The 22,184-nt window shown below is 52.2% G+C and overlaps 1 protein-coding gene across 1 annotated transcript in view; it reads left to right on the forward strand.

Annotated features, from left to right (window-relative positions):
• Nucleotides 1–357: 357 nt before the first annotated feature.
• The window catches only part of adam15 (ADAM metallopeptidase domain 15), a 40,087-nt gene continuing 18,260 nt past the window's right edge, over nucleotides 358–22,184 (forward strand). The window contains exons 1-5 of the mRNA XM_067976067.1: nucleotides 358–1,210; nucleotides 8,769–8,878; nucleotides 16,336–16,412; nucleotides 17,219–17,297; nucleotides 18,414–18,490. Coding sequence (XP_067832168.1) covers nucleotides 1,033–1,210; nucleotides 8,769–8,878; nucleotides 16,336–16,412; nucleotides 17,219–17,297; nucleotides 18,414–18,490 — 521 coding nt within the window. The 5' untranslated portion in view covers nucleotides 358–1,032. The remainder of the gene's footprint in view (nucleotides 1,211–8,768; nucleotides 8,879–16,335; nucleotides 16,413–17,218; nucleotides 17,298–18,413; nucleotides 18,491–22,184) is intronic.

Below are 22,184 nucleotides of genomic sequence, written 5' to 3' on the forward strand. Positions count from 1 at the left end.
CAAGTGTGGTCTAACCATGGTATATGGAGACCAGAACTGTGCCCAGTGCTCCAAGTGTGGTCTAACCATGGTATATGGAGACCAGAACTGTGCCCAGTGCTCCAAGTGTGGTCTAACCATGGTGTATGGAGACCAGAACTGTGCCCAGTGCTCCAAGTGTGGTTCTACACAAGTTTAACATAACATCCCTGCTTTTGAAATCTGCTGTTCTAGGATGCGGGACTGTGGTTCGGATTAGGGATTTAAGAGTTGGGTTTAGTGGTTGGAGGTTGATCCCATTATTGACAACACGGTTGTCACTGGGCGTGTTCATTGTGAGGAACAAGGGAATTGGCGGAGAATCGACCACAGCCGAGATACCTCCTCGCATCAACTCCCCAACCTGTGAGAGATACCTGGCGAATTTTCTCTCTGTCTCTCCCCTCCCTTCCTTCTCTCTCTCTCCATCCTCCCTCCTCTCTCTCGTCCTCCTCCTCCTCCTCTCTCTCCAGCAGGAAAGGAGTTAACCCGCAAGGGAGGCGCGGAAGCAGGCGAGCAAAGAAATGTTAAGGAAATCCAGCCTCCTTTCCTGGAGAATGAGCAAACATCACAGCCGGACTGCGCTCCAGAGAGAGAGAGAGAGAGACACTGAAGCCCTTTCCCAGACATTTGTCGCAGCCTGCGATACATTGTAACCACTTAGGATACATTGTAGCGGCTTACGACAGACCACCACCGGCTCTGCGATACATTGTAGCGGCTTACGACAGACCACCACCGGCTCTGCGATACATTGTAGCGGCTTACGACAGACCACCACCGGCTCTGCGATACATTGTAGCGGCTTACGACACATTGTAACAGTTTGGAATCTCCCACCTCCCCAAAGAGCCGGGGAGTTGGTGAAACTGACCAGGGCTTCCCCGTGTGAATTTCACGCCTCTTTCACCCCCGGGACCCCCCACCCGGACCCCCACCGACCCCCACCCGGACCCCCACCGACCGAGACCCCCCTCCGACCGACCGTGAGATGTTGGCCCGGCCGAGACCTTGATGCCGAGGACGCGCTCTGCCCGGAGCCTGGTCTCCGTCTGTTGCCTTTTCGGGAGCTGGGCGGCCGCTGCCTGGACCGGGACCGGGACCCGGCGGGATTTGACCCCGCCGCTCGCCGAGCGATGGAAGGGCCGGACCGACTGGGGGAATGGCCCCGGGGAGGCCGCCGGCCGGACTGGTAAGAACCGAAATCTCCCTCCCTCCCTCCCCGGGTGATTCTCAGCCGATTGGATTCAGAGTAAAAAAAAAAGCCCGTGATTTCCCCTTTAGTTACAGGGGATGTGTCAGTGGGGGAGTTCCCGGGGGGTGGGGGAGTTCTCGGGGGGGGGGGTGGGGGAGTTCTCGGGGGGGTGGGGGAGATTCTCTCACAGTATGTGTGAGACTGTGAATTGTGGAGAGGGCACGGGCTCGGGTTATTTTCGGAGACAGTTTAAAAGAGGCCACGTTTTTTCTCCTTAATTCGCCTCCTCTCTCTCCCCCCCCCCCCTCTCTCTCTCTCTCTCCCCCCCCCCTCTCTCTCTCCCCCCCCCCTCTCTCTCTTCCCCCCCCCCCCTCTCTCTCTTCCCCCCCCCCCTCTCTCTCTCCCCCCCCCTCTCTCTCTCCCCCCCCCCTCTCTCTCTCCCCCCCCCCTCTCTCTCTCCCCCCCCCCCCTCTCTCTCTCCCCCCCCCCTCTCTCTCTCCCCCCCCCCCTCTCTCTCTCTCCCCCCCCCCCCTCTCTCTCTCCCCCCCCCCCTCTCTCTCTCCCCCCCCCCCTCTCTCTCTCCCCCCCCCCTCTCTCTCTCTTCCCCCCCCTCTCTCTCTCTTCCCCCCCCCTCTCTCTCTCTTCCCCCCCCCCCCTCTCTCTATCTTCCCCCCCCCCCTCTCTCTCTCTTCCCCCCCCCCCTCTCTCTCTCTACCCCCCCCCTCTCTCTCTCTCTACCCCCCCCCCTCTCTCTCTCTCTACCCCCCCCCCTCTCTCTCTCTCTACCCCCCCCCTCTCTCTCTCTCTACCCCCCCCCCTCTCTCTCTCTCTACCCCCCCCCCTCTCTCTCTCTCTACCCCCCCCCCTCTCTCGCTCTCTACCCCCCCCCTCTCTCTCTCTCTACCCCCCCCCCCTCTCTCTCTCTCTACCCCCCCCCCTCTCTCTCTCTCTACCCCCCCCCTCTCTCTCTCTACCCCCCCTCTCTCTCTCTCTACCCCCCCCCTCTCTCTCTCTCTACCCCCCCCCCCCTCTCTCTCTCTCTACCCCCCCCCCTCTCTCTCTCTCTACCCCCCCCCCCTCTCTTTCTCTCTACCCCCCCCTCTCTCTCTCTCTCTTCCCCCCCCCCCCCCTCTCTCTCTTCCCCCCCCCCCCCCCCCCTCTCTCTCTCTCTTTCCCCCCCCCCCCCCCAAATGATTCCTTTATGACCTGATAGAGGTCTTTAAAATTACGAAGGGTCTCGATAGGGTAGACGTAGAGAAGATGTTTCCCCTTGTGGGGGAGACCAGAACTAGAGGGCCATAAATATAAGAGAGTCACCAATAAATCCAATGGGGAATTCAGGAGAAACTTCTTTACCCAGAGAGCGGTGAGAATGTGGAACTCGCTCCCACATGGAGTAGTTGAGGTGAATAGTGTAGATGGATTTAAGGGGAAGCTCGATAAACACATGAGGGAGAAAGGAATAGCAGGATAGGGGGAGAGGGTGAGATTAAGTAGGGAGGGAGGAGGCTCGTGTGGAGCATAAACACCAGGATAGACCAGTTGGGCCGAATGGCCTGTTTCTGTGCTGTACATTCGATGTAAGTCAGCTATTTCCCTTTTGACCGAAGTTGGTGACATCATCAAGTTAAAGGGAAATCACGACTCCAAACTCCGACACCGAGTTCCTGCCACCAATCTCCTTGTCGGTCATCTGCTCAGGAGGGAAAAAACACTCCACTTGGAGAAGCAAGGATTAATCAGGGATAGTCAACATGGCTTTGTCAAGGGAAGATCATGTCTGACTAATTTGATTGAATTTTTTGAGGGGGTGACTAGGCGTGTGGATGAGGGTAACGCAGTGGATGTGGTATACATGGATTTCAGTAAGGCCTTCGATAAAGTCCCCCACAGGAGACTGGTCAAGAAGGTACGAGCCCATGGAATCCAGGGTGCCTTGGCACTTTGGATACAAAACTGGCTTAGTGGCAGAAGGCAGAGGGTGATGGTCGAAGGTTGTTTTTGTGACTGGAAGCCTGTGGCCAGTGGGGTACCACAGGGATCGGTGCTGGGTCCCTTGCTGTTTGTGGTCTACATTAATGACTTGGATATGAATGTAAAAGGTATGATCAGTAAGTTCGCTGATGATACAAAGATTGGTAGGGTGGTAAATAGCGAGGAGGATAGCCTCAGTCTGCAGGACGATATAGATGGGTTGGTCAGATGGGCGGAACAGTGGCAAATGGAATTTAACCCGGAAAAGTGCGAGGTGATGCACTTTGGAGGGACTAACAAGGCAAGGGAATACACAATGAATGGGAGGACCCTAGGCAAGACAGAGGGTCAGAGGGATCTTGGTGTGCAAGTTCACAGATCCCTGAAGGCGGCGGAACAGGTAGATAAGGTGGTAAAGAAGGCATGTGGGATACTTGCCTTTATTAGCCGAGGCATAGAATATAAGAGCAAGGAGGTTATGATGGAGCTGTATAAAACACTGGTTAGGCCACAGCTGGAGTACTGTGTGCAGTTCTGGTCGCCACACTACAGGAAGGATGTGATCGCTTTGGAGAGGGTGCAGAGGAGATTCACCAGGATGTTACCAGGGCTGGAGCGCTTCAGCTATGAAGAGAGACTGGGAAGATTGGGTTTGTTTTCCTTGGAGCAGAGGAGGCTGAGGGGGGACATGATTGAGGTGTACAAAATTATGAGGGGCACAGATAGGATGGATACTAAGGAGCTTTTTCCCTTTGTTGAGGGTTCTATAACAAGGGGGCATAGATTCAAGGTAAAAGGCGGGAGGTTTAGAGGGGATTTGAGACAGAACTTTTTCACCCAGAGGGTGGTTGGAGTCTGGAACTCACTGCCTGAAAGGGTTGTGGAGGCAGGAACCCTCACAACATTCAAGAAGCATTTGGATGAGCACTTGAAATGCCATAGCATACAAGGCTACGGACCAAATGCTGGAATATGGGATTAGAGTAGACAGGGCTGATGGCCGGCGCGGACACAATGGGCCGAAGGGCCTCTATCCGTGCTGTATAACTCTATGACTAACCAGAACCAAGAGTTGGGTACGGTGAGGGAGAGCTGTCCCCAGGATTGTCCTGGTAAAGCTCCCTCTCCACTGTCTCATCAAACACTCCCAGGGCAGGTACAGGGTTAGATACAGAGTAAAGCTCCCTCTACACTGTCCCATCAAACACTCCCAGGGCAGGTACAGGGTTAGATACAGAGTAAAGCTCCCTCTACACTGTCCCGTCAAACACTCCCAGGGCAGGTACAGGGTTAGATACAGAGTAAAGCTCCCTCTACACTGTCCCATCAAACACTCCAGACACCGTGCCTCTGCCCCAATTGTTGAAGGTTGCACCAGTGTGACATTTGAAAAAATCCTCGGCCATCCTGTGGCCTCTCTCTCTCTCTCTCTCTCTCTTTCTCTCTTTCCGCCCCCCTGAATTGGAAGGTCATGGGTTCAAGCCCATAATCCAGGCCAACACTCCCGGTGCCAGTACTGAGGGAGTGCCACACTGTCAGAGATGCTGCCTTTTGGATGAGACGTTAAACCGAGGCCCGTCTGCCCCTCTCAGGTGGATGTAAAAGATCCCACGGCCACTATTGGAAGAAGAGCAGGGGGGAGTTCTCCCCGGTGTCCTGGGGCCGATATTTATCCCTCAACCAACATTACTTTTTTAAAAAAAACCAGATGATCTGGGTCATTATCACATTGCTGTTTGTGGGATCTTGCTGTGCGCAAATTGGCTGCCGCGTTTCCTACATTACAGCAATGATCACACTTTGAAATAGTATTTATTGCTTGTAAAGCGCTTTGTGGTGTCCTGAGGTATTTCTCTTTTGAGTGTTGGGAAAGGCAATGTGGTTGTATTGTAGAGTGGGCCTTCCTGCCCATTATGGACTCTGTCCATCAGCCCCGAGACCCCTTTCACTCGGGCCTTTCAGACCGAGCAAACGTAGACTATCATCCAGTCTGTCTGGACCGGGCGTTGTACCCAGTTTCTGAGAGGTCGAGCCCAGAGCCTCCCAAAATAAACCACAGTAATGACCAGTTATACAGAAGTTCTCTGGGAATTGCAGGCCCTGACTTTAGACTGTGCTGCCCAGGGTTAATTTTGGCAGCTCGCTTGCAATTGGGCCGACAGCAGGCTGCAGCTCGCACCGAAGGAGATTTTGCCCGCCCGACTTCGAATGGGATGGGATTCCTCGGCCGGGGCACCGGGGAGAACTCCCCCTGCTCTCCTTCCAGTTGCGGCCGTGGGATCTTTTACCGGAGATGGGGGCAGACGGTTTAACGTCTCATCCCGAAAGACGGCACCTCCGACAGTGCGGCACTCCCTCAGTACTGGCACTGGGAGCGTCGGCCTGGATTATGGGGCTCAAGTCTCTGGAGTGGGGGCTCGAACCCACGACCTTCTGACTCGGAGAGTGCTGCCCACTGAGACAAGATGCCTAGGTTGGTGCGTGACGGGTAGTTACTTGGGTGGGGTTCTAATGAGCTGTACCTCTGCTTGGGGCCAGGGCGGGGGTCAGAGGCTGGTGGAGATGGTAGATGGCTTGGGTGTTTATTTTTAGTTTGCTGATTTAATGCTGCTTCCCTTAGATCACGTCACTATAATGGAGTGCATTCATCCAGGGCCACACCTTGGCAGGGAGGGAGCAGCATATCCTGAAGCCCTCCAGCACAATTATCGTGTCCATCAGGGCTACAATCACCGCGCATTAAGACTGTGCAAAGGCTCATATCTCTCTTCCAACTGGGGTTTTGGCACGAGACGTGCTTTTCTTCATATTCGTTCGTGGGATGTGGGCGTCACTGGCAAGGCCGGCTTTTATTGCCCATCCCCCTAATTGCCCCTTGAGAAGGGCATCCCCTCCTTTGAAAGGCTCTGGTTCACAGGTCGCCAACTCTGGTTGGACCCGCTCCTGGAGGTGTCATCGCACGACCTTCCACCTCCAACCGCCCCGCCTCCACACTCCCCCGCCATTGGGCGCCTGACCCGCCCATCATCGCTGAGCCCCGCCTTCCCCGCGGCCAATCGGAAAGCAAACCGACTCCTTGTTATCCGATTGGGTGATTCTTGATGTCAGTCAAACAGATTTTGTTCCCATGTCCGATATTTTTATGAATAATAAACAAAAGTGTTCAAAGAAAATTCTTTTCAAGACTTTTGTTTAATGCCCTGACGGTTTTTCTCCCCGGGTTTTTGCTGGCGGCAGAGTCCTGGAGATTAATCTTCAATTCCTGGAGGCTCCAGGGCCCATCCTGGAGGGTTGGCAACTCTAGGCTGTCTGCTGCTAAAACCACAGGCCTCACAGTCAGCTTTCTGATCCTCTGTCCCATTTTAGCACCTTCACTGTGTTCATTGCTCCTCCTGTAACTCATTCGTTCCCAGGACGTCCCAGCCTCTCCCTGTCTTCCTAACTTTTTTTTTTAAGAAAGGACTTGCATTTTTATAGCGCCTGTCACAACCTCAGGACGTCCCAAAGCGCTTTACAGCCAATGAGGAACTTTTTTTGAAGTGTGGTCTCTGTTGTAATGTAGGAAACGCAGCAGCCAATGTGCGCACAGCAAGATCCCACAAACAGCAACGTGATAATGACCCAGATCATCTGTTTTTTTAGTGATGTTGGTTGAGGGATAAATATCGGCCCCAGGACACCGGGGAGAACTCCCCCCTGCTCTTCTTCCGATAGTGGCCGTGGGATCTTTTATGTCCATTTGAGAAGGGGAGACGGGACCCTCGGTCTCATCTGAAAGACGGCACCTCCGACAGTGCGGCGCTCCCTCAGTACTGGCACTGGGGGAGCGTCGGCCTGGATTTTGGGGCTCGAGTCTCTGGAGTGGGGGTTCGAACCCACGACCTTCTGACTCAGAGGCGAGAGAGAGAGACCCACTGAGCCAATAGCACCTCACTCACACTTCTGGGCATGTCACGAAAGTTTACATCTGACGGGCAATCCTTGCCCGAGCCCTTACTGTTATAGCAGTGCTCGTCAGAACTGCCCTCTTGTCCCTCCCAGCTTCCAATCACCTCATCCTACCCCCTCCCTCCCTGCATCCTCACTGTGTTGAACTCGAGACTCATCTCACCGTCTGCTACTCTAACTCTCTCCCAACTCCATGGGACCCCTCCCCTCCCTCCGTCATCCCTTCCCCTGACATCCCACAGGCTTCTAATACCCAAACTTGGCGTCACCTCATCTCTACTTTCTGATTTTTAGCCTCCCTTTCTTCTGTCTATCCTTGGTGCTGTGCACTGGCTCAGTGGGTCTCTCTCTCTCTTCTATCTCTCTCTCTCTCTCTCTCTCTCTCAATCTCTCTTGCCTCTGAGTCAGAAGGTCGTGGGTTCGAGCCCCCACTCCAGAAACTCGAGCCCCGTAATCCAGGCCTGACGCTCCCACTGCCAGTACTGAGGGAGTGCTGCACTGTCGGAGGTGCCGTCTTTCAGGATGAGACGTTAAACCGAGGGCCCCGTCTGCCCCTCTCAGGTGGATGTAAAAGATCCCACGGCCACTATTGGAAGAAGAGCAGGGGGGAGTTCTCCCTGGGGTCGATATTTATCCCTCGACCAACATCACTAAAAACTAGATTAATCAGTTACTAATCCCGTTTGCTTTTTGAGGGATCTTATTGTGTTCAAAATGGCTGCTGAGTTTGCCTACTGACAACAATGGATGCATTTCAAAGTAGGTTGTTGTATGAGTGGTGCTTTGGCAAATGTTGTAGTAACGCAGAGCTGAGCGTCCGAGCCCATATCCCCTCCGTCACCAAGACCGCCCACTTCCACCTCCGTAACATCGCCCATCTCCGCCCCCTGCCTCAGCTCATCTGCTGCTGAAACCCTCATCCGTCCCTCTGTTACCTCCAGACTGGACTATTCCAACCCTCTCCTGCCCGGCCTCCCATCTTCCACCCTCCGTAAACTTGAGCTCATCCAAAACTCTGCCCCCCCCGTATCCTAACTCGCACCGAGTCCCGTTCACCCATCACCCCCCCCTGTGCTCGCTGACCTACATTGGCTCCCGGTCCGGGAACGCCTCGATTTTAAGATTCTCATCCTTGTGTTCAAATCCCCTCCATGGCCCTCGCCCCCCCCTCCCTATCTCTGTAACCTTCTCCAACCCTCCGAGATCTCTGCGCTCCTCCAATTCTGGCCTCTTGCCCATCCCCCGATTTCCATCGCCCCACCATTGGCGGCCGTGCCTTCAGCCGCCTGGGCCCTAAGCTCTGGAATTCCCTCCCTAAACCTCTCCGCCTCTCTCTCTCTCCTCCTTTTTAAGACGCTCCTTAAAACCTACCTCTTTGGCCAAGCTTTTGGTCACCTGTCCTAATATCTCCTTATGTGGCTCGGTGTCAAATTTTGTCTGATAATCGCTCCTGGGAAGCGCCTTAGGGAGGTTTTACTACGTTAAAGGCGCTATATAAATGCAGGTTGTTGTTGATATAACTGAAAATTCTTCTAGAATGACTTGTAGTTTGGCTCATTTGAGTAGGACCCCTCCTGGTACTGGTTCGTAAGATTTCTTCCAGCTCCGACCCGTGTCTCTGTGCTTTTTCTAGCTGTGCAGGAAAGCCAAATTGCCCAGAGGCGCAGGCTGATCCACTGTGAGGAAACAATTCCCTACGTCATCTTGGGTGAGGAGCAGCACAGATTAGACCAATCGCTGCAGGTGAGTCAAGTGTCCTTTCCTCTTGACTAGATGGTGATGCATTTTGGGACCATTTCTACCGCCCTCGTCACGACCTCAGGACGTCCTAAAGCGCCTTACGGCCGATGAAGCACTTTTCGAAGTGCGGTCGCTGTTGTAATGTAGGAAACGCGGCAGCCAATTTGCGCACAGCAAGATCCCACAAGCAGCGATGTGATAATGACCCAGATCTTCTGGTTTTTTTTTAAGCGATGTTGGTCGAGGGATAAATATCGGCCCCCAGGGCGCCGGGGAGAACTCCCCCCTGCTCTTCTTCAAAACAGTGGCCGTGGGATCTTTTACGTCCACCTGAGAGGGGCAGATGGGGACCTGGGGTTGTGTGGTCCGTGAAATGGAACGGAAATCATGGGGTGCGATATTGAGCCTCCGCAGGGCATTGGGTTATCTCCACCTCAGTGGTCACGTCCAATTCTGGGCATCATGTTATGAGATTGGCATCATGGCACTGGAAAGGGGCATCAGAGTGGTACCCATAAGATACCTGGATTTTGATATCTCCGCTACAACTTGAGACAGCAGAAGTGGAGTTTATTGTAACCAGAGAAGATTGAGAGAGTATTCAAGATACTTAAGGGTACTCTGAATCAGAAGGTCGTGGGTTCGAGCCCCCACTCCAGAGACTCGAGCCCATAATCCAGGCCGACACTCCCAGTGCCAGTACTGAGGGAGTGCTGCACTGTCGGAGGTGCCGTCTTTTGGATGAGACGTTAAACCATCTGCCCCTCTCAGGTGGACGTAAAAGATCCCACGGGCCGTTATTTTGAAGAAGAGCAGGGGGGAGTTCTCCCCAGGGTCCTGGTTCGATTTTTATCCGTCAAAACCAGATTATTTGGTCATTATCACGTTGCTGTTTGTGGGATCTTGCTGTGCCATCTTTCCTACATTAAAATAGTGACTGCACTTCAAAAATAGTTCATTGGCTAAAGTGCTGTGGGACGTCCTGTAGTTGTGAAAGCTGCTATCAAAATGTCGATCCTTTCACAAGTTGGACCTTGATAAACTGTTTACTATTGTACGGGACAGAGGGGAATGGACAGATTGGAGAGAATTACTGTACACGGGAGGGGAATGGACGGAGAATTACTGTACACGGGAGGGGAATGGACGGATTAGAGAGAATTACTGTACACGGGAGGGGAATGGACGGATTGGAGAATTACTGTACATGGGAGGGGAATGGACGGATTGGAGAATTACTGTACACGGGAGGGGAATGGACAGATTGGAGAGAATTACTGTACACGGGAGGGGAATGGACGGATTGGAGAGAATTACTGTACACGGGAGGGGAATGGACGGATTGGAGAGAATTACTGTACACGGGAGGGGAATGGACGGATTGGAGAGAATTACTGTACACGGGAGGGGAATGGACGGATTGGAGAGAATTACTGTACACGGGAGGGGAATGGACGGATTGGAGAGAATTACTGTACACGGGAGGGGAATGGACGGATTGGAGAGAATTACTGTACACGGGAGGGGAATGGACGGATCGGAGAGAATTACTGTACACGGGAGGGGAATGGACGGAGCGGATGGAATTACTGTACACGGAGGGGAATGTTGGGAATATTACGACACAGGCTGTAACTATAAGAGGGACTCAAACAGGTATTTGGTCAGAAGATCACTGGAGGTGCAGTATATCGATGGTGAACTGGCTGTTCTGGTTTTGAGCTCTGGGGCAGACCAGATGAACTGCGATGGTCTTGTCCCATCTTGTCTATTATTTAATTGGGAGTTAGTAACTCATAGAAGCCAGTTGCTGAGTAACTTGTGCTTGCTTAGATCAAACGCGTTCCAGCTGTTCACTTCCCTGCTGCCCTGTCTCCCCTTCGATTCTCCCCCTGGTGGAATAGTCCCTGTCTTCACCAGAATCTCCCGTCGGCCGTGTCAGCCCCATCTGGCCCGACGGGGAGCAGCGCCGAATTTTACAGTGCAGAAGGAGGCCGTTCGGCCCATCGGGCCTGTGCCGGCTCTTTGAAAGAGCTGTCCAATTAGTCCCACTCTTCCCCCCTGCTCTTTCCCCCACAGCCCCGTAATTTTCTCCCCTTCAAGTATTTATCCGATTCCCCTTTTGAAAGTTACTATTGAATCTGCTTCCACCGCCCTTTCAGGCAGCGAGTTCCAGATCAGAACAACTCGCTGCGTAAAAAAAATTCTCCTCATCTCCCCCTCTGGCTCTTTTGCCAATTATTTTAAATCTGCGTCCTCTGGTTCCCGACCCTCCTGCCACTGGAAACAGTTTCTCCTTATTTACTCTCTCAAAACCCCTCATGATTTTGAACACCTCGATTAAATCTCCCCTTAACCTTCTCTGCTCTGAGGAGAACAACCCCAGCTTCTCCAGTCTCTCCGCATAACTGAAGTCCCTCATCCCTGGTCCCATTCTGGTAAATCTCCTCTGCCCCCTCTCCGAGGCCAGTTTTTGGTGGAACTCCGTGTGCTGCATCACACCAGTCCGTCACCTGTCTGAGAGAGCTGGGCGCCTTGGGAATTCTGGAATGTTCTGTACAGAGGAAGGGCTGTTCCTTGTGAATGAGGCCTTGTTGCGATCTAGCGAGTGGAGCCTGATATTTTATTTCCCAACTTTCTCAATCATCTTGTGAAGCTCCCCTTTAATCGGCAAACACTGCCTCACAGACCAGCCGTGGAACCCCTGTAATCCGATCTTCTAATTGCGTTGTGTATCATCGTGTGTTTAAAAATTGGGCGAACAGCACAGGATGAGGCCATTCGGCCCATCGTGCCTGTGCCGGCTCTCGGAAAGTGCTCTCCAATTAGTCTCACTATCTCCCTGTTCTTTCCCTTATCCCTGCCGATTTTTTTCCCTTTCACGTGTTTGCCTAATTCCCTTTTGAAGGTTACTATTGAATCACCCTCTCAGGCAGCGCATTCCAGATCGTCCTAACAGGAATCTCTTCTCCCAGAGGGCCGTCAATCTTTTGGAATTCTTTCCCCCAAAAAGCGGTGGAGGCCGAGTCATTGAATCCATTCAAGGCCGAGTTAGACACATTTTTGATCAGCGAGGGGGTCAAAGGATATGGGGAAAGGGCGGGGAAAGTGGAGTTGAGGTAAAAATCAGATCAGCCTGCGGAGCAGGCTCGAGGGGCCGAATGGCCTGCTCCTGCTTCTATCTCTTATGGTCTTAACTCGCTGCGTAAATAAACGTTTCCTCATCTCCCCCCTCTGGTTCTTTTGCCGATCACCTTCAATCTGTGTCCTCTGGTTCCCGACCCTCCTGCCACTGGAAACAGTTTCTCCTTATTTACTCCATCAAAACCCCCTTCATGATTTTGAACCCCTCGATTAAATCTCCCCTTAACCTTCTCTGGAGAGCAACCCCAGCTTCTCCACGTAACTGAAGTCCCTCATCCCTGGTACCATTCTGGTAAATCTCCCCTGCCCCCTCTCCGAGGCCTTGACGTCCTCCCTAACGTGCGGTGCCCAGAATTGGCCACAATACTCCAGCTGAGGCCCAACCAGTGATTTTATAAGGGGTTAGCATAACTTCCCTGCTTTTTTGAAGTGTGGCCACTGTTGTAATGTCGGAAAGGCGGCAGCCAATTTGTGCACAGCAAGATCCCACACGCAGCAATGAGTTAACGGCCAGATAATTATTGTTTTTAGTGACGTTCCTCCAACCTCGCTGTGCTGAAACGCAGACCATTCGCATCTCCAACGCATGTTATTCCCAGGATTCCAAAACTCTGGAACTCCCTATCTCTTCATCAGCCACTTCCTCTGACAATCTACCCGTCTGAGTCTGGAGGTCGTGGGTTCGAGCCCCACTCTAGAGGTTTGAGACCGTAATCCAGGCCGGACACTCCCGGTGCCACTACTGAGGGAGTGCCGCACCGTCTGAGGCGCCGTCTTTCAGACGAGACGTTTTCGGAGCAGGCTCGAGGGGCCGATTGAACCTACTCCTGCTCCTATTTCTTATGTTCTTAACCGAGGCCCCCTCGGGTGGACGTAGAAGACCCCACGGCCTCTATTCGAAAGAGTTGGGGACTTCTTCTGGGCAGCGCTAATCCCTCGACCAACACCACTTCAAAGCAGTGGCCGTTTATCCCGCTGCTGTTTGTGGGATCTTGCTGTGCACAGTTGGGCTGCTGCTGCGTTTTTCTGTAAAGCAACATTGGCTGCACTTCAGAAGTGATTCATAGGCTGTGAAGTGTTTTGGGACACGAAAGGCTAGATTTTTGATCCAAGTTCCTTCTTTGTATTGCCCCTCCCTGGTTGCCATAGAGATTGGCTCTGAAAAGGCCTCAAGACAATCGCTTAGCATGGGAGTGGAGTTGCACGTAGGCCCGACTGGTTAGACGTGGTAGAATCCCATTCCCTTTCGGTCCGAAAATTGAGAGAGTCAAGACAGGGCAAGCCACTTGCCTGGGAATAAGTTAAGTTAAGCTAGAGGTGGCCTATTTCTCCGTGTAAAAAGACTGTTCAAACACTTCAGCGGCCTCTCTTGACCTCTGCATGTTTCCTGGAGCTAGGGGTCGCCAACCCTCCAGGATTGGCCCTGGAGTCTCCAGGAATTGAAGATTAATCTTCAGGAGACCGCTGCCAGCAGCACCCGGGAGAGAAATCATAGGGGCGTTTTTTGAAGAAAAAAAAATTGCTCCTTTTTAACGCAGCGAGTTGTTCTGATCTGGAATGCGCTGCCTGAAAGGGCGGTGGAAGCAGATTCGATAGTGACTTTCAAAAGGGAATTGGATAAATACTTGAAGGGGAGAAAATTTGCAGGGCTGTGGGGAAAGAGTGGGACTAATTGGAGAGCTCTTTCAAAGAGCTGGTATGGGCACGATGGGCCGAATGGCCTCCTTCTGTTGCTGTAAGATTCTAACGTTCTTCAATCGGGGTCTGAATGGTTGGGAGAGGTGACAGGAAGACAGTTGGAGCCAACTGAGGATCTTTTAAATCAAAAGAAGGCAGTAAATAAATAAAGCTCGGGGGTTGTCCGGGCCCTGTGGGTAGATTTATGCCGTGACCCCTCCAGCCAAGGGTCTACCAAGACCTCTGTGCGTTCCAAACAGGAAAAGGTGGGATCGCTGAACCATTGGCTTCGGGACGTGGGCTGGTGAAGGAAGCCAAATAATTAACCATCCCGCCAGACGAGGTCTGTTCTGCTCGTTAGCTGGAAGGCGGGATCATGGAGAGTTCTTGTGAGGGCTGTCAGAATGGTGAGGCAACCCCCTCCCACCCCCAGGGCCGGGCGCCGTGGGATAGGAGGACACGAGAGAAATCCAGAAATGGAAAGCGAGAGTTTGCCCCCGTGATAACTCGCCAAGGCTTCTTCGGCACCTCCCGAACCCGCGACCTCTACCACCTAGAAGGACAAGGGCAGCAGGCACATGGGAACAACACCACCTGCACGTTCCCCTCCGAGTCGCACACCATCCCGACTTGGAAATATCTCGGCCGTTCCTTCATCGTCGCTGGGTCAAAATCCTGGAACTCCCTTCCTAACAGCACTGTGGGAGAACCGTCACCACATGGACTGCAGCGGTTCAAGAAGGCGGCTCACCACCACCTTCTCAAGGGGCAATTAGGGATGGGCAATAAATGCCGGCCTCGCCAGCGACGCCCACATCCCATGAACGAATAATAAAAAAAAAAGATTAAGACTTCCTCCCAGCTGCGACAGACGGGAACCCTGTCTGGTGAAAATTTCCCCAGATGTTGACGGACGGTCAGTCTGTCCGAGGTTAAAGTTCGCCTTTGCTGGGACTTGGCATTTGATGGGAATAAACCCACAAGCCACACGTAACCTGTTAAAGTTACACCGTGCGTTCTGCGCCCATGGGCGCGTCGGCTGGGAATTGGCAGCGCCCAGCGTGCTACTGAGCCCCACAGGCCAGGGGGTCGTGGGTTCTATGCTGGCACCCGCCGAGTTAGCTGCTCTCGGCTCGGCGCAGTTGGCGCTGGCGCCCATGGGTTAGGGAGGGCTGCCACCCGTTGCCCCCTTGTACTCCGAGCGTGGGAGGGCGCAATTGGACGTGCCCGTGATGGCTTCTGCGGTTGAATAGCCCGCCAACCGTCACTGTCTGAGCTCGTTGATGAGGAATGGCCACGTGGGAGAGGGGTGATGGCGGGAGGGGAGGTGGGTGGGTGGGTGGTCAGTGTCCGTACTACAGCAAGAATCTGTGCCATCAGGACAGGAAAAACTAGGGAGGGTTTCTGTATATAAAGGGTGTGGTGTAACAATTGTCGTTTCTGTATCTTCGCTCTCTTCCCTCGGAGAATAGGATGAAATTGTGGAAAGATCAACAGTCTGACAGGTGAACGCTCCGACAGCTTTACTCTGTATCTAACCCGTGCTGTACCTGCCCTGGGAGTGTTTGATGGGACAGAGTAGAGGGAGCTTTACTCTGTATCTAACCCTGTACCTGCCCCGGGAGTGTTTGATGGGACAGTGTAGAGGGAGCTTTACTCTGTATCTAACCCTGTACCTGCCCTGGGAGTGTTTGATGGGACAGTGTAGAGGGAGCTTTACTCTGTATCTAACCCTGTACCTGCCCTGGGAGCGTTTGACGGGACAGTGTAGAGGGAGCTTTACTCTGTATCTAACCCTGTACCTGCCCTGGGAGTGTTTGACGGGACAGTGTAGAGGGAGCTTTACTCTGTATCTAACCCTGTACCTGCCCTGGGAGTGTTTGACGGGACAGTGTAGAGGGAGCTTTACTCTGTATCTAACCCTGTACCTGCCCCGGGAGTGTTTGATGGGACAGTGTAGAGGGAGCTTTACTCTGTATCTAACCCTGTACCTGCCCTGGGAGTGTTTGACGGGACAGTGTAGAGGGAGCTTTACTCTGTATCTAACCCTGTACCTGCCCTGGGAGTGTTTGACGGGACAGTGTAGAGGGAGCTTTACTCTGTATCTAACCCTGTACCTGCCCTGGGAGTGTTTGACGGGACAGTGTAGAGGGAGCTTTACTCTGTATCTAACCCTGTACCTGCCCTGGGAGCGTTTGACGGGACAGTGTAGAGGGAGCTTTACTCTGTATCTAACCCTGTACCTGCCCTGGGAGTGTTTGACGGGACAGTGTAGAGGGAGCTTTACTCTGTATCTAACCCTGTACCTGCCCTGGGAGTGTTTGACGGGACAGTGTAGAGGGAGCTTTACTCTGTATCTAACCCTGTACCTGCCCCGGGAGTGTTTGATGGGACAGTGTAGAGGGAGCTTTACTCTGTATCTAACCCTGTACCTGCCCTGGGAGTGTTTGACGGGACAGTGTAGAGGGAGCTTTACTCTGTATCTAACCCTGTACCTGCCCTGGGAGTGTTTGATGGGACAATTCCCCAAAATCTTTTACCTTGAAGAGCGACAAATGTTTGTCGAGATGGGTCTTTGTAGCAAAGCTGCTTTCTTCTTATTAATTTGTCTATATTTTTCTATATTCTCCCGTGAACAGGACGACCCCCCTCCCCAGTTGCTGTGTGTGGTGCGGGCTGAAGGGAGCCAACTGATATTGGAACTGGAACAAAATGAGTGAGTGTCGGCTGCAGATTCCTCGGACGTGACGCGCAGGCCCCTCCGCGATCGGCTGCTTCCCGGAGCCCTTGATCTTTCTCCAACACGATCTTTCCCGTTTTTGGCCCCTTCTGAAATCCAGCTGATTGTTACTTGTATTTCTATCGCGCCTTTCACGGCCTCGGGACGTCCCGAGACGCTTTGCAGCCATGAATTGCTTCTGAAGCGTAGTCACTGTTGTGATGTAGGAAACGCGGCAGCCAATTTGCGCACAGCAAGATCCCACAAACAGCAACGTGATAATGACCAGATAATTTTTTTTTTAGTGATGTTGGTTGAGGGATAAATATCGGCCCCAGGACACCGGGGAGAACTCCCCTCTGCTCTTCTTCCAATAGCGGCCCGTGGGATCTTTTACGTCCACCTCAGAGGGGCCTCGGTTTAACGTCTCATCCGAAAGACGGCACGTCCAGCACCGGTGCTGTCATTGGTCCTGGAGGAGGGGGAAGAGAGAGGGTGTTTTCTCTCTTGAGGTGGTCCCAAGATCTACGCCAGCTATTTCCCTCCCCCCCCCCCCCCCCCCCTCCCCTCCCCCCTCCCCACTTCGTTGCCAGGTCTTTGGAAACAGATGACGTCCATTGGCTGAAATGACCCTTAATGGGGCGTGGAGGTTGTGTGTCTCTGGAGCCCTGGTCCCTAATGACATGAAGATAAACCCTTGTATGTGTATAACTTGCTGGCCTATTGTGTAGGAAGGATTGGTTCCCTGATGGTGAATGGGTTTTTTAATGACTCTTATTTCTCTCGCTCTGTGTTTGCATTAGGAAACTCCTTTCTGGCGCACATCGGCTGATGTACTATCTACCCAATCAAACCTTGATCACAGAAGAGGACAGCAAACCGGTAAGGAGACCAAACGCCAAATTGTTCACCGCGGGAAGGGTTCAAACCACACTGGAGACGAGCCGACCGTTAGGAAGTGGGGACGAAGGAGCAAAGTCCTGATGAGCACTTTTTCATCCAGAGAGTGTTGGGAGTTTCGGGTTGAGGTTATGCCTTGGGGCCATTGGGTGGACCTCTGGATTGAGGGATATGGTGAGATAGTGGGAATCAATCATCCATGGAACAGGGATGGACTTCGGACCATTGGGAGGCCATTCAGCCCCTCGAGCCTGTTCCGCCGTTCAGTTAGACCATTCAAGACTGAGATCGATGGCTATTTGGACACTAAGGGAATCGAGGGATATGGGGATCGGGCGGGAAAGTGGAGTTGAGGTCGAAGATCAGCCATAATCTTATTGAATGGCGGAGCAGGCTCGAGGGGCCGAATGGCCTCCTCCTGCTCCTCGTTCTAATGTTCTTATCATGGCTGCTTTGTATCTCGACCCCATTTGCCCGCCTTTGCTCCATATTCCTCGAGACCCTTGCCCAACAAAAATCTATCAATCTCAGCCTTGAAAGCTCCAATTGGCCCTCGGCCTCAACAGCTTTTTTTGGGGGGACAGAGTTCCAGATTTCCACTCCCCTTTGTGTGAAGAAGTGACATCACCCCTGAACGGCCTGGCTCTAATTTTAAGGTTCTGCCCCCTTGTTCTGGACTCCCCCCACCAGAGGAAATAGTTTCTCTCGATCGACCCTATCAAATCCTTTAATCATCTTAAACACCTCGATCAGATCACCCCTAACACTCGAGGGAATACAAGCCTCGTTTGTGCAACCTGGCCTCATAATTTAACCCTCGAAGCCCCCGGTATCATCTGGACTTGATGGGCCTGCGGGAATTGTTGACTCTGAGTCAGAGGTTTCTGGTACCGAGTGCTACTCCAGACTTTGAGCATGTCATTTAGGCTGACCCGCCGAGGGGTTGCTGCGTTGTCAGAGGCGCTGCCCTCTGATTGAAGTACATTACGGGGACTGTCCCCCGCCCGCCCCGCTCTGTATACGTTACGGGGGCTAGTATCGGTGCGAAGTACCTGTTCTGGCTGTTTTGGGGATTCATATCCTTCTGGTTTGTTTCAGAGCAACTGCTATTATCACGGTCGAGTCCAGGGCCGCCCCAATTCTCGGGTCAGTGTCAGCGTCTGTTCAGGCCTGAGGTAGGTACCTGTGCACGCTACCTCTCTCTCTCTCTCTCCAAATTCCTCTTGATCTGAATTGATGCGATACAATATTGGGAAATGTGAGGTTATGCACTTTGGCAGGAAAAATCGGAGAGCAAGTTATTATCTTAATGGCGAGAAACTGGAAAGTACTGCAGTGCAAAGGGATCTGGGGGTCCTAGTGCAAGAACATCAAAAAGTTAGTTTGCAGGTGCAGCGGGTGATCAAGAAGGCCAACGGAATGTTGGCTTTTATTGCTAGGGGGATAGAATATAAAAACAGGGAGGTATTGCTGCAGTTATATAAGGTATTGGTGAGACCGTACCTGGAATACTGCATACAGTTTTGGTCTCCATACTTAAGAAAAGACATACTTGCTCTCGAGGCAGTGCAAAGAAGGTTCACTCGGTTAATCCTGGGGATGAGGGGGCGGACATATGAGGAGAGGTTGAGTAGATTGGGACTCTACTCATTGGAGTTCAGAAGAATGAGAGGCGATCTTATTGAAACATATAAGATTGTGAAGGGTCTTGATCGGGTGGATGCAGTAAGGATGTTCCCAAGGATGGGTGAAACTAGAACGAGGGGGCATAATCTTAGAATAAGGGGCTGCTCTTTCAAAACTGAGATGAGGAGAAACTTCTTCACTCAGAGGGTGGTGGGTCTGTGGAATTTGCTGCCCCAGGAAGCTACATCATTAAATAAATTTAAAACAGAAATGGACAGTTTCCTAGAAGTAAAGGGAATTAGGGGTTACGGGGAGCGGGCAGGAAATTGGACATGAATTTAGATTTGAGGTTAGGATCAGATCAGCCATGATCTTATTGAATGGCGGAGCAGGCTCGAGGGGCCGATTGGCCTACTCCTGCTCCTATTTCTTACGTTCTTATGATCCGTCTCTTGTTTGGGAGGGGGTGGAGATTTTATACTAATTGTCGGGGGGGGGGTTGGGGGGGTGGGGAGTCCATCCCGAGGCCCTGAATGTCTCACCTTGTGCTCCCCAACACGTCCAGAGTAAAGCCGCCTCTACTCCAATACAAATCATCGACTGGCCACAGGCGTTGCTACGGCGACACCGTTTTAGCCACATGGCCTAATTTGAGTAGAAAAAGGCCTCGCACGAATTCCAGGTGAATGTACTCCCCGTGTGTATATTTACTTAACAAACATCTCCCGCTGACCAGGGAAGGAAACCAGCCACAACGATCAAAACAACAAAAAAAAAGCCACTCGCACACTCTGCTTTGCCTCTCGCCCTCTTACCAATCAACGCACCATAAAAGGTTAAAGTTCACCTCTTTTTGACATATCAATGAAATTATGCCCTGTGCGTCCGGGTCAAAGTTTGCAGCTGACACGAAACTCGGAAAAATAGTAAACCAGCGAGGAGGACAGTAGCAGACTTCAGGAGGACATCGACAGACTGGTGAAATGGGCAGACACACGGCAGATGAAATTTAACGCAGAGACGCGTGAAGTGATACATTTTGGTAGGAAGAATGAGGAGAGGTAATATAAACTAAATGGTACAATTTTAAAGGGGGTGCAGGAACAGAGAGACCTGGGGGTGAATGTACACAAATCTTTGAAGGTGGCAGGACAAGTTGAGAAGGCTGTTAAAAAAGCACATGGGATCCTGGGATTATAAACAGAGGCACAGAGTACAAAAGCAAGGAAATTATGTTAAACCTTTATAAAACACTGGTTAGGCCTCAGCTGGAGAATTGTGTCCAATTCTGGGCACCGCACTTTAGGAAGGATGTCAAGGCCTTGGAGAGGGTGCAGAGGAGATTTACTAGAATGGTACCAGGGATGAGGGACTTCAGTTATGTGGAGAGACTGGAGAAGCTGGGATTGTTCTCCTTAGAGCAGAGAAGGTTAAGGGGAGATTTAATCGAGGTGTTCAAAATCATGAAGGGTTTTGATAGAGTAAATAAGGAGAAACTGTTTCCAGTGGCAGGAGGGTCGGGAACCAGAGGACGCAGATTGAAGATAATTGGGGAAAGAACCAGAGGGGGAGATGAGGAGAATTTTTTTTACGCAGCGAGTTGTTCTGATCTGGAATGCGCTGCCTGAAAGGGCGGTGGAAGCAGATTCAATAATAACTTTCAAAAGGGGAATTGGATAAATACTTGAAGGAGAAAAATTTACAGGGCTGTGGGGGGAGTGGGACTAATTGGACAGCTCTTTCAAAGAGCCAGCACAGGCCCGATGGGCCGAATGGCCTCCTTCTATGATTCACATGCATAATCTGTGCGAATGAATAGCGAGATTGCATGTCCAACGATGATGTTTATTGCTCTTTTTTGCTGATCAGAAGTGTCATTAGCCACACCTGGATTCTCAATGAGCCACACCTGGATTCTCAATGAGCCACACCTGGATCGCAGCTAACGTACTGGACGACACTGCCCCCACAACCAGCCACGGCCGCTACTCCGAAGCGCCCCCTACTGTACCAGTGCAACATGGGAACAGGAGGAGGCCACTCAGCCCCTCGAGCCTGTTCCGCCATTCAATGCGATCATAGCTGATCTGTATCCTAACTCCATCCACCCACCTTGGCTGACAAAAATCTATCGCTCCCAGATTTAAAATGATTAATAGAGCTAGCATCTACTTCTTTTTGTGGGAGAGTGTTCTACCACCCTTTGTGTGAAGAAATGTTTCCCAACTTTTCTCCTGAATGGCCCTGGCTCTGATTTTAAGGTTATGCCCCCTTGTCCTGGACTCCCCCCACCAGCGGGGAAAAAGTTTCTCTCTATTGATTAACTTGGGGTGGGGGTCAAAATGTTTCTACACAGAAGATTCTTAGAACATTGGCCACAAGCAGTTACAGCGTTCGAGACTCGTACGTCATTTAGAAAGGACTTTGGTGAGTTATTGGCCGAAGATATTAAGGGGAACGGATAGGGTGGATAGAGAGAAACTATTTCCGCTGGTTGGGGATTCTAGGAGTAGGGGGCACAGTCTAAAAATTAGAGCCAGACCTTTCAGGAGCGAGATTAGAAAACATTTCTACACACAAAGGGTGGTAGAAGTTTGGAACTCTCTTCCGCAAACGGCAATTGATACTAGCTCAATTGCTAAATTTAAATCTGAGATCGATAGCTTTTTGGCCATTTGGTCCTTTGAATCCCATCCCTCCAGTCCCCTAACTCTCCCATCGAATCCCATCCCTCCAGTCCCCTAACTCTCCCATTGAATCCCATCCCTCCAGTCCCCTAACTCTCCCATCGAATCCCATCCCTCCAGTCCCCTAACTCTCCCATCGAATCCCATCCCTCCAGTCCCCCAACTCTCCCATCGAATCCCATCCCTCCAGTCCCCTAACTCTCCCATCGAATCCCATCCCTCCAGTCCCCTAACTCTCCCATCGAAGCCCATCCCTCCAGTCCCCTAACTCCCCCATCGAATCCCATCCCTCCAGTCCCCTAACTCTCCCATCGAATCCCATCCCTCCAGTCCCCTAACTCTCCCATCGAAGCCCATCCCTCCAGTCCCCTAACTCCCCCATCGAATCCCATCCCTCCAGTCCCCTAACTCTCCCATCGAATCCCATCCCTCCAGTCCCCTAACTCTCCCATCGAAGCCCATCCCTCCAGTCCCCTAACTCTCCCATCGAATCCCATCCCTCCAGTCCCCTAACTCTCCCATCGAATCCCATCCCTCCAGTCCCCTAACTCTCCCA

Source organism: Heptranchias perlo, chromosome 44, assembly GCF_035084215.1.
Source record: "Heptranchias perlo isolate sHepPer1 chromosome 44, sHepPer1.hap1, whole genome shotgun sequence".
NCBI lineage: Eukaryota > Metazoa > Chordata > Chondrichthyes > Hexanchiformes > Hexanchidae > Heptranchias > Heptranchias perlo.